Source organism: Polypterus senegalus, chromosome 12 (genome assembly GCF_016835505.1).
Source record: "Polypterus senegalus isolate Bchr_013 chromosome 12, ASM1683550v1, whole genome shotgun sequence".
In the NCBI taxonomy this organism is placed as follows: Eukaryota; Metazoa; Chordata; class Cladistia; order Polypteriformes; family Polypteridae; genus Polypterus; species Polypterus senegalus.
In genome coordinates, this window is record NC_053165.1 from 107,901,853 (window position 1) to 107,914,247 (window position 12,395).

General features: G+C 41.2%; 1 protein-coding gene across 1 annotated transcript in view; it reads right to left on the minus strand.

The window, feature by feature from the left end:
- Nucleotides 1-12,184, minus strand: part of larp6a (La ribonucleoprotein 6, translational regulator a) — a 42,764-nt gene extending 30,580 nt beyond the window's left edge. Inside the window, exon 1 of the mRNA XM_039773192.1 lies at nucleotides 11,318-12,184. Within this exon, the coding sequence (XP_039629126.1) occupies nucleotides 11,318-12,021 (704 nt within the window). The 5' untranslated portion in view covers nucleotides 12,022-12,184. The remainder of the gene's footprint in view (nucleotides 1-11,317) is intronic.
- Nucleotides 12,185-12,395: the final 211 nt, after the last annotated feature.

The following is a 12,395-nucleotide window of genomic DNA, read 5'->3' on the forward strand; positions in this document are numbered from 1 at the left end:
TTGAATTCAAAACAGAAACAAAAATATCATCCCTGGTTAAAATTGGGCAGACTTAAAAATAAAGTGGTAGTTTAAGTACTTTAAGTACATTTTCAGAATGGTATTGTCTTTAAATAATAACCACCAAAATTTCAACATAAAGTGCAGTTTTCTTCTTAAAAAAATAAGTCAGAAACATAAAAGGTAATTTGACCATCTTACTCTTTAAACTCTGAGTAACATTAGCCAAAATTATTTTGTACATTAGGCTAAAACAGTGTGATCATTGAACATTTTGTAATTAGATGTAATCAGAATTACTAACGGTCACGGAAGTCCAATGATCCCCAGTAAGAGCCACAAAGTCCGCTTTCTGTAATGCATCTAATTTTGCTTGCTTTTCAGTGTGCACAAAACCATGCTTTTATCAAGGCTTCGCTCGGGTAGTTTTTTGAAATTAATTTTTCCTCCGATCAGTCGTAGGAACGTGCTTCATTTCGACTGTAACATTGTTGTAGCTGTGATGTGTGCATCAGTGTAATCGATGTACCAGGAAATCATGCATTGACAAAAGTTCCCCTTTGCTTGGAATTGAAAGTGTAATTAAATGCGTTATTTTTTGTTATGGAGTACATGCATCGAAGCTTCTCAGCTGTGCTTGTGCTAAGAATAGGAAAGATTTTAAAAATAACCTAACATGATTCTGCATTAACCGCATATTTTTTCATACGTCTCAAACCAAGGAGATGCGAGGGTAAAATGAATCGGGAAGCATGCGTACATACTCAGTACATCCCCTCTCGGGAATCAAACCTCGGATGTAGGCGATAGAGGCGAAGCCTCTACAATTGCACCACGGTGTGTGGCTTATCTATTTGAGAGTATGTAGATCGGGGTATATATATATATATATATATATATATATATATATATATATATTCGCAGCAGAGACATAGTGTGTTAAAGAAGCTATGAAAAAGAAAAGGGAACATTTTAAAAATAACGTAACATGATTGTCAATATACAGTAATTGTTTTGTGAGTGTTGCTGTGATCAAGGATTCGATTATCATTATTTGTTTCAATCAGGGTCATATTTGTACGATGTGTTGTGTTCAAGTTACATTCTGTGTTTGTTAGTCGTTGTAAAGATTAAATTCTGTAATTACAGCCACATTAGCTCCACAAATGAGACACACGGGTTCAGTAAACATATACTCAGCCTCCCATCGGTTTTTAAAGGCTCTATTTTCAGAATCAACTTTTTTCTTCAGCATCGTGTGAGCTAGCTTCACAATAACTTGCAGTATCATAAGCTAGACTTGATTAACGCGTAAGTGTTGCAAGGCAGCTGAAGCGCTGCATTATGGGATCTGTAGTTTATTGTGTTACCAGCGCTTCATATCCCCGGGCCATTAATAACAATAATACAGTATATAAAATGATCTCGCGGGCCGGATATAATTACACGCCAGGCTGGATGTGGCCCGCGGCCCTTGAGTTTGACTCATATGGACTAAATAGAACTTGAAAATATATTTTTTCGTACATCGAGCCCGCGTGCTATTGTGGTTTTGCCTGCATGCCTCAATAAGTCATCCTCCCCTCGCTCTTACTTTTTTACCGTTCATCTAATGAATACACTGAGTATGGCTTTACCAAAACAATCATTGATGACGAATAAAGTATATATTATTCGAGTATATATATATATATATATATATATATATATATATATATATATATATATATATATATATATATATATCTCCGCGTATCGCAGCGGAGAAGTAGTGTGTTAAAAAAGCTATGAAAAAAAAAAAAAAGGGAACATTTTAAAAATAACGTAACATGACTGTCAATATACAGTATTTGTTTTGTGAGTGTTGCTGTCATCAAGGATTTGATTATCATTATTTCTTTCAATCAGGTTCGTATTTGTAGAATGTGTTGTGTTCAAGTTACATTCCGTGTTTGTCAATCGTTGTAAAGATAACAGTTTTCATTCATCGATTCGTTTCTTACTGCATCAAACAGCTCGTCTTCTTTATCTGAGACGTGACACACTGCTTGCACGGGTTTTTTTTTTTTTTACACCGTCTTCCTTTAGCGGGACATTGACTTTTTCCACTGTGTGCTTTGTTTCCACAGTAGATGCATTTATGAATATGCTTGTATGTATCAGACGCTTCATATTTTTTGCTGCCTTTTCAATTGTGTTTTTATTCAGCGCTCTTTGGAACTGTTGCTTTTTGTCTGTGCACTGCGTCAGTTCACGTGAGCCGCTCGGTGTACATGCATCGAAGGTTCCCAGCTGTGCTGGTGCCATGTCGTGCTATGTCCATAGCTGTATCTAATGTTACCGAAGTCCCGGCACTTAAAACTTTCTCTCGCAGTTTCGCTGAGTTTGTGCCAAACACCACCCTGACCATCTCATCTTCCTCTGCATAAGCACAGTCCTTCACCCGTGAATATTTACCTGTGGCAGTTTGCTATTGGACTGCCGCTGACGGACGGCCTTATATGGGCAGGCACTAAAGTACAAACGCCAGCGGCAGCCTGTCTATGAACTTAATTTAAAGTGTAGGTTTACATCGTGCTTTGTTTCCGAAGTAGCAGAACTCATGAATATGGTTGTATATGTCACTCGCTCGCTTCTTATTGTTGTTTCGCTGCCTTCTCAATTATATAATGCATGTTTTCTTCAGCGCTTTTTGGGCCTCTTCCTGGTTTTCTATGTACTGCGTGATTACGTGGGAGGCGTGATGATGTCACACGAAACTCCGCCCCCACGGCGTTGAAGCTCATCTCCATTACAGTAAATGGAGAAAAACAGCTTCCAGTTATGACCATTACACGTAGAATTTCGAAATGAAACCTGCCCAACTTTTGTAAGGAAGCTGTAAGGAATGAACCTGCCAAATTTCAGCCTTCCACCCACACGGGAAGTTGGAGAATTATTGATGAGTCAGTGAGTGAGGGCTTTGCCTTTTATTAATATATATATATTATATATATAGAAAAGCAGCCGGTATCGAAAAGAACAATGCAAAGTCAACGTGGCTCTGAGGTTCATATGGACTGTAGCAGAGACGAAAGCGACGGAGGCTGTGTTTGGTGAGGTGTTCCGTGCGGGCACATGAGCAGGCAGTACACATGCCTCGAGAGCGAGGGTGGACATGGCAGGAGAGTTAGTTGGTGGGCGGGGCTCTGTCGTGCATATCCCATGACGCGGGAGGAGGGTTAAAGTTGGTGGGCGGGGCTCTATCGTGCATATGCCATGGTGTTAGAGTTGGTGAGCGTGGCTCTCTGTCTTGCATGCCCTTAGTGAATAAATATATATATATATATATATATATATATATATATATAGATATATATATATATATATATATATATATATATATATATATATATATATAGAGAGAGAGAGAGAGAGAGAGAGAGAGAGAGAGAGAGAGAGAGAGAGAGAGAGAGAGAGAGAGATTTGTTGTATCAGCAATTGTGTTATTAAGATGTGCCAGATAATAGCAGCTACGAGGTTCATTAGCATCTAAGCATGTTCACAAAACGCACATTTACACGGCGAGTGGGATTTATAATGGGGAAGTCGAGTAGAAATTTGCATATGCCTGGTTTTATAAACATGATTTTTTTTTTCTCCCTTGCCATGAGCATTTTCCTCTTTTTTCTGGTGTGTGCACATGTTCATGCATGAATCTACAGTACACAAAGTTTTATAAAGGAGGCCCCAGTTGTGTGGAGCTTTTTGTGTCATACCCAAAAAGACTCCGAGCTATAGACGCTTCAGCTACAGTACGTACTGGGGAAAAAGTCTCAGTACTTGTATCAATGTGATATGTCAGATTTTATTTGTACAATAGATCTACAAAAATTGCTAAAATCTTGTGTTCACTTTGTCATTTAGAAGTACAGAGCATTACTTGATGTGGGGAAAAAAAAAGTTATTTTAGCATAAGGCTGCAACATAAAATGAGACAAAAAGATGGGTTTGAATACTTTCTAAATGTACAATATGTGTGTACACTCACACTATTAACAGCATGAACCATCATGGGCTGCTCGATATGGCTAAAACAATTATAGTATACTATAAAAACAACTACTGGAGAGGGTAATAAATAAAAATTGCAAATGTACAATATTTAAACTGCTCTAATGTATATTGTGCACATATATTTGTTGGTGGATTTATTTTCTGTAATTAACAGTTCTCATATTCAGGCTTAAGGCTTATAGCCTTTGGTATCAAATTTACTTTGATTTGAGAACTGCAAAAGAAAAAAAAACAAACAAACAATCAACAAATAATCATACTATGCAAAAGGAACAAGATTAACCCAAACTAAACTTGAAAAGTAATTGGAATGCAGATGTAGTAAACCAACTGGAACATTTACACGGCCAATAAAAAAATGCTGCTTATTATAAAACTTGAAACATAGTTTGCCAAAAAATTCCACCTGCTGCTCAGATCTCACAGGTATGGTGGTCAGCAGAATAACTGGCCCAAATGAAAAACAAAGCTATTTTTTTTCTTTGCTTTATCCAGTTAATATAATGAAATACAACATTCACACGGTCTTTCTTGCAAGCACAACTGTTTTTTCAGCTGCTTTATTTTTCCCCACTAGATGGCAGTAACAATTTTTATCTCCGCAAATGTTAAGAGTTCAAGCAAAGAATTTCCAGATCAAGTTCATCATACACACTGAAAACATACAGGATCATCAAAGAATTAAATGCACTTAATTTCTAAAATGTTTTCATTATACATTTGAACAACACAGCATAAAACATCATGCAATGAATCAAATTCTACCTGCTGCCTAATTCTATTGCAGGCTTACCTTAGTATTACCACCACAAGATAACATTTAATCTAACTTTTTGGACTGAATTACACATTTTAAAAAGAAAGCTATGTTGTTTGGAGCAGATATATGTACGAATGACATTTACTAAATAAATACTGAAAACATGGATGCCATGGTCATTAATATTGTTACTTCGAAGTCCCAGGCATGTGATTCTCTATAAACATTTTATATGTTCTCACCACGAGTTTTTCCTCCCGCTACTCCAATTTTCCGGTCATATCCCAAACACATGCTGGTTTGGGTAACTGGTGGCTACATTCAAGGAGAACGGTCATCCCCAGAAAAGGAATTTGGCCAGTAATGTGCATTACAGATTAACAGTGAAAAGTATGCATTATAAAGAATCGGCTCCACGTAAATTATTCTGCTTTATAGTATTCTACAAGACAGAGACTAAAACGTTTTCTTTAAATATGTATCTTTAGGTCACTGCATTAAATTTTAGTATCCTCGGTTTTAAAGTCTTTTTGTAGTTTGTAGGAAACAGTAAATCTACAATGAACAAGCAGTTGTATAAATGATAAAGTGCCATTTTATTGTATCAGTCTAAAAACCATGACAGTTTTTTTTCACCTTCCAAAGCAGTTTGTGAAGTATTTGTATCATGTGAGCATATTTGGTTTTCCTGAACATACTTGTTAAAGTTAAAGCTCATTCAGGGAGCAAAAAACTTATCTGAGTGGCTGCTTCTCTGTGTTGGAGTGGTGCCCCATTATTTTCTGGGCCATTTCCTATCTTGCACCTACTACTGCTTGGAGAAAGGGCACTGGCTTTATAAGGCCCTTTGCAGTTTGAAAAAAGAAGGATGAAGTATGACAGTGTATGTGTAATTCCTGTTAAAAATACATTACTACATGCACTAAAGTATCCAGTGTTAAATGGGCCATTCACGATTCACCTAAATGTTCAATGTCCACCAATAAGCTACGCTACTTGGTAATTCATTGAATATATTTTATTATTTGTCCAGCTCATGACGTTAAACCTAGCTGAATAACAACGGCGAACGACTGGCGCCGGTCAAATAACTGGTCTAACTCGCTAGTTGCGAGCAGGGTGTGGTGATACCCTTGGTAGTTAAAAGCTACCAAAACGGCGGATGAACCTAACAGAGAGGTAAACGGCGTCTACCTATGCTAGAGAACTAGCTTAGCGAGGAGGGGACTGTGGAACCGTCTCGTGAATCAATCCACAAGAAACAAAACATGAGGACGACTTAACAAAACAGAATGCCAGCTGGGAGGTCGCCTGGATAAACAAGCTTCCCGTCGTAGACTTAGGGCAACCCTGGGGTTTACTTTGTTAAATGAGTTACAGGGAAGGACCAGACAAACAGAGAAGCTGATTGATGCAAAACATTATGCATCAATCGGAACATGGAACGTGAGGACACTCTGGAAGGACAAGAGCCTTGAACTACTTGTCGACCATCTTAACAAGGGGTTCAGATGGGATGTCATTGGCTGTCAGAGATGAGAAGAATGAAACAGGGCTTAGTGGAACACGATGGACACAAACTTCTGTACTCAGGCGAAGAGAAAGTACATCAAGGAGGTGTTGGTTTGTTACTTTCAAAAAAGGAAGTTAAGAGCTTAATCGACTGGAACCCGGCGTCGCCAAGAATCATCAGTGCACGGTTCACTGGACGAGGCCATAACATCACCATCATTCAAGTGTATGCACCAACTACAAGACATAGTGATGAGGCTGTCAATCACTTCTATCAGACCTTACAGCAAGTCATCGACAAGGTGCCAAGAAGGGACGTCAAGATTATAATGGGCGACTTCAATGCGCAAGTCGGTATCGATCACGACACATGGAAAGGCGTGCTGGGACACTTTGGCTACGATCCATGAACGAAAGAGGGGAACGACTTCTCCAATTCTGCAGGCTCAATGAACTGAACATCATGAACACCTGGTTCAACCATAAGCCATCAAGGAAACGGACATGGAGCTCACCCGGAGATCGAACCCAGCAGATGATCGACTACATCATGATCGATCAGAGATGGTGTAGCTTTGCCCATAACACACGCAGCTTCCCAAGCGCAATAGTGCCGAATGTGCACAACGATCATAACCTCGTGATGGGCAACTTCAAGTTAAGATTCAATATCCAAAAAAGAACGAACAGTCACAAAGAAGGTGGATATCAAACGACTGCGAATACCCGAAGTCAAAGAAAGTTATAAGATTGAACTAAAAAATCGTTTTGAAGCGCTTGGCGGTCTAGTTGAAGAAACGAATGTGGACAAAGCACTGGAGGCCGTCAACGACACGATTAAGAGAACAGCAGAGGAGGTAATTGGCCTTAAGAGATACAGAAAGGCCCCATGGATTAGTGACGAAGTGCTTGACCTGTCTGACCAACGACGAGCTGTGAAGGCAATGAAGAACAATAATCCACAGGACGAGAATTTGAAACAACTATACTCACAGCTCAGGATCATCATAGACAAAAAGATTGAGGAGTGCGGAGAGGATTGGTTTAACAGACAGTGCTGCGAGGCTGAGGAAGCAAGCCGAAAAAATGATATGCGCACTCTCTTTCAAAAGGTCAAAACGCTCAAGAAAGGAGTTAAGCTGAATGAAAGGTGCAACAACATCAGAAACAAGGATGGCAACCTGCTCACCAAGGACATCGACATTCTTAAGCGATGGTATGAATATAGTAGAGGCCTCTACAATGCAAACATTGAAACGGATGGGGATGTTCTTGAACAATTATGGCCTAATTGCAAGAGAGAGGAAGAAGAGCCAGACCTTTTTGAAAGCGAAGTAAGAGCAGCCATTATGAAGATCAAGATACGGAATGCTCCTGGTATCGACGACATTGAAGGAGAGCTAATCAAAAGCGGCGGAAGAACAATGGTTCAAAACATTGCACAAGATATGGGACACAGAAAAATTTCCGATGCTGTGGACTAAGTCTCTTAGTTACTATTCCAAAAAAAGGGCACACCACTAAATGCGAGAACTAGCGCATGATAAGCCCTATCTGTCACGCAAGTAAGATCATCTTGGAGATTATCAGGAGCCAGATGAAGAATGCGATAGAACTGCAAATGGCGGAGGAGCAAGCCGGATTCAGGTCAGGACGTGGTACAATTGAGCAGATCTTCTCACTCAGACTGTTATGTGAAAAGTATCTCTCATTACAGGATAAAGAGCTTCACTTGATTTTCATTGACTTCAAGAAAGCATTTGACCGAGTGTGGCACCAAGGCCTCTGGAAAGTATTACATCATTACGACATACACTCAAAGCTGATCAGTCTGATGGAGAACCTGTACAAGCGAACGCAGAGTGCCATAAGAGTCGGAAGAGAGGTGACAGAGTGGTTCAAACTAGCAATCGGAGTACGCCAAGGCTGCATACTGTCACCGGATCTCTCTAACATCTATCTAGAGCACATTATGCAGGAGGCACTCGACGGACTAGAAAGCAAAGGAGCATGCGTGAATGGCAGAACAATTAATCTTCATTTTGCTGATGACATCGGTCTTATAACTGAACTCCGCAGTCACGCACAACTCCTGCTAAATAAGGTGGAAAGCGTCAGTTCTAGATACGGACAAGAGATAAGTGACACCAAGACAGTATGGATGCTGCTGAGCTCAAAGCCTGAGCAAGAAACGAAGAAAAGAGTTGAAGAGGGCATGTTGCTCAGAGGAAAGAAACTGCAGCATGAAGACAGTTTTAAGTATTTAGGATCAACCTTATCCACAACGTGCGACAGCTCGAAAGATATCAGAACGAGAATAGCCATAGCCTTAAGTTCAATGAGTGACCTGGACAGTATCTGGAAGAACAAGAACATCAATAAGATAACCAAAATGAGACTATACAACTCGCTTATAGTACCGATTGCCCTGTACGGATGCGAAACGTGGACTCTTAGAAGTGCTGAAGAAAGACAACTGCTCGTGTTCGAGATGACAGCGCTCAGAAAGATACTTGGAGTACGCATCATAGACAAGATGAGAAACGAAGACACCAGGAAAGCCCTCAACTAGACAGAAACGATAGTGCAACGAGTGCACGAACGACAACATAAGTGGCTAGGTCATGTACTCCGGATGGACAAGAACAGGATTGCTAACATCACACTACATGGAAGAGTGGATGGAACCAACAAGAGAGGGCGCCCAAGAATGACATGGGTGTCGACGGCACTCTCAAGATATGACATGGGACTGCAAGATATAACGCGGACGGCCCAAGACAGAGATCTGTGGCGTTTGATGTCTCCTCATGCTAAAGCCCACGTCGACGTGTAATTACAACACTGAGATATCGCAAAAGAAGAAGAAAAGATTTTATTATACACACAGATTTAAAGTTCCCTTGTGAAGAAATCATTCCAAAAATGTCTGCTTAAGGCTTTAAGGCCTTCAGTTTTTAAACTTAATTTTTACTTTACGTACAGCCGGACTCCCACATAGGCTAACCTGGGCTGCAGCCCAGGGCCCAGTCTGCTACAGGGGACCCAAAATTAATCAACATGTATGAAAAGAAAAGAAGATTTGTTCATTATTTTACCAAAAAAAAAAAAAATTCTTACTGTTACACTGACTGATCCTAACCTCTTTAACCCCTTTGCCATTATCCCCAAAATAACTTATCCACTGATAGTTGGCTGCATAACATAATCACAGGAGACGTTTAAACTCTGAGAACTGCAGACTGACAGAGAATGACTGTTAGACAGCATCTGCTGCAGTAGAAAACCTGAAAATGTGTGGTGGGAATGGAAAATGTGTTGAGAAAAAAGCAGTTTACCTTGTATTAACACTATCAGTCACTGAACAATAGGTAGTGGACAGCATTATAGATTCTAGTGATAGTGAAGCATATGAAGATGTTGCATGAATGGTAAACTATGATGCCATAATACCCAAAATACAGGGTGCTGATGTGGTCTGATGTCCAGTACGATGAACTGCTGGCTTTTGGTGCACTTAATTTATACTACAGATTTTTAAATGTACTGATGAACCTTTACCTAAACACCTCATGGAGAGCAGATCATGAGTGTTTCATTATACAACTCAGGGGTTTGCATTTTATTGACAATAACTTACCTGTTACTTTGCACAGCAGTGAGAACCTTTTTGAAAATAAAGTTTGCTCAGCTCTTTACATTTAAAATGAACAAATGAGACCAAATTTAAGATTGAACCTATTGAAGATGAAAAAAGACTGGAGGTCACAGTAGTAAATAAAAAATAAATAAAAATAAAGGCTGCAGGTGTATTCAAACAAACAAAATGGATAAAAAGAAATTTTAAAAAAAGAACACCACACGGTGGGTCTCAAACCCGAAATGGCCCTTGAAACCCATATCACCTCCCAATGACATGCTGGTTGGTTACCGTGCGACTCTAAACTGTTTCAGCGTTCGAATGAGTGCCAAGAGTGTCTATCTGCGGCTGGACCCTTTAGGGGGCTCGCACTCGGTGCTGGCTGTTGTGTAGAAAGCTTGTTCCGCATAGACCCACATTGTGTGCTCCAAATACGTATCAATGCCGTTCATAGCGCAATACAGCATGCCGGGCTACATGTCTGGTCCAGAAATCTTGGTATGTGTTACCCACCAAGTAAAAACCAATTGAGTTGTCAGTACTTGTTATGTACGAAAGTAAAATGGGATATTTATAGGAATCGTAAAAAGCACAGGTTAAAAGTAGGACCGAGGTGGACCTGCACGTTATCATGCCATAAGTCGCCCTTCTCCGCCTTACTGCTGTCCTTTCAGGGATTCCTGCAGGTCCGACCTGCGTCAGCAGCTCATTCTGATGCAATCCGTGACACGGGAAAGTCACTCTAATCGTGTCTAGAATAAGATTATCTGATCTTGAAGCGAGACGTGCAGGCGTGACGTGTCTGTCTTTCTGTAAATGTGATCGTCTGCACGATCACGAACTGCGTGTAAATCATCGAAGGGGTAAATGAGGCGGATGCCAAATACAGTATACTTTTAACAGTTTCCACTTTTGAATTTTACTACCAAAGCACAAGCAGAACATTTGCAACAAAGCTTCTCGTATCTTACAGGTACACGTTCTAAGTAACATTTGTGGGTTGTGGAAGGACCGGTTTGTTATCTTCGCTCGCCCATATGCAATCATAAAGAAAACGGAATCGGTCAGAAATTTTTCGAAATTGGTGAAGGCGGTCCGACCAGCATGCCGCAATCTCGAAGGACATTATCTCCACTTCCTAAACAGCGTCTGACCCAAGCAACAAACGGTCATCCTCACGTTTCGCATATTCAAAAATAAATACATACGACTGTACTGGTCGGGCAACTTGGACGCTGCAGACCTCAAAGGTCGTGATTGGGAAGGCTCATACTATAAAATCTGTAAAGTTACCATGCACGTTAGAATTTCGCGTTACGCCCACTAACACTATCGCTTCCCCGATTTACCTTGACTTATCGTGTCTGCCTGCGTCATCTTCGCTGCAGCTCCCTCCTCGCGTGTCAGTAAACTGCAGGATCGCGTCTCCGTCGGGCTCTTCGTCTTCGGCGGCCTGAATGGCCACCGTGATCTTCACCTGGGTCCCCATCTCGTGGTGTTGCTCCCCGTCCTCTTCTGTATTGCTGAGCCGCATGCTTTCCATTGGGTTAGCAGATTGGCTTTGAGTCTCCACCGCAGCGCACATTGTGTTCTCACCGAAGGTTTGATCCGTCGCTTCCTCGTTTGCTGCTAGTGCCGTTTCAGACCAAACGCTGGTTCCCTCCGCACTGGCACAATCGTAGGGAAGAGGAGAGAAGTTCGGCAGAGAGGGTTGATTATCACACACGTGTCTGCGAAGGACCGAGGGAGTCCCGAGATAGCAGATCCAGGTCTGCCAGAGCTGCCAAACTCTGCCCAGGAGAGCTCCCGGGGCCGGCGGGCTTGCTACTGGGCAGATGTAACCGTGAGCAACAGGGGACGAGAAGCTGCGGGGCGCTCCTCTCTTTACTTCCTGATCTGTAAGCCGCTTTCGTCCTCGCACACGAGCGCTGGGATTGGGCCATGTCATCTTTCCGTGCTCATCCCCAACCCACCACCAAATTCCGAGTTGCAGCCAAGGGGGAGGTAGAAGCAGAGCAAGACATCGCAGGAAGGCGTTGACGAGAGCGTACATCTCGGAGGCTTTGTGTCTCCGGGGGTCCTAGTAGCTGAGTAATATATGAAGCACTTGGCGAAGCTGCATATTTTTGTAAAGCCGCAATTCGTGAAAGAGGTCGCACGATGCGTCTTCCAAAGTGCCCCAATTAAACAGTTTAATTTTGATTAGCGCTTGAAATTACATAATAGGCTTTAAGTGTGGCATCGAATTAAGCATTTCTTAATGCCGTAGCGGAGTGCAACCCACTACCGCTTCCTTTTATATTAAATAACACTCGCTCGCAATGGCGTGTTTTCTTTTTGTTCTCAATTAGCTACTTTAATCGTCAAGTGGTTATTTAAATGAATGATTTCTTTTTTTTAAGTTTCAAATATCTCGATTCAAACTGC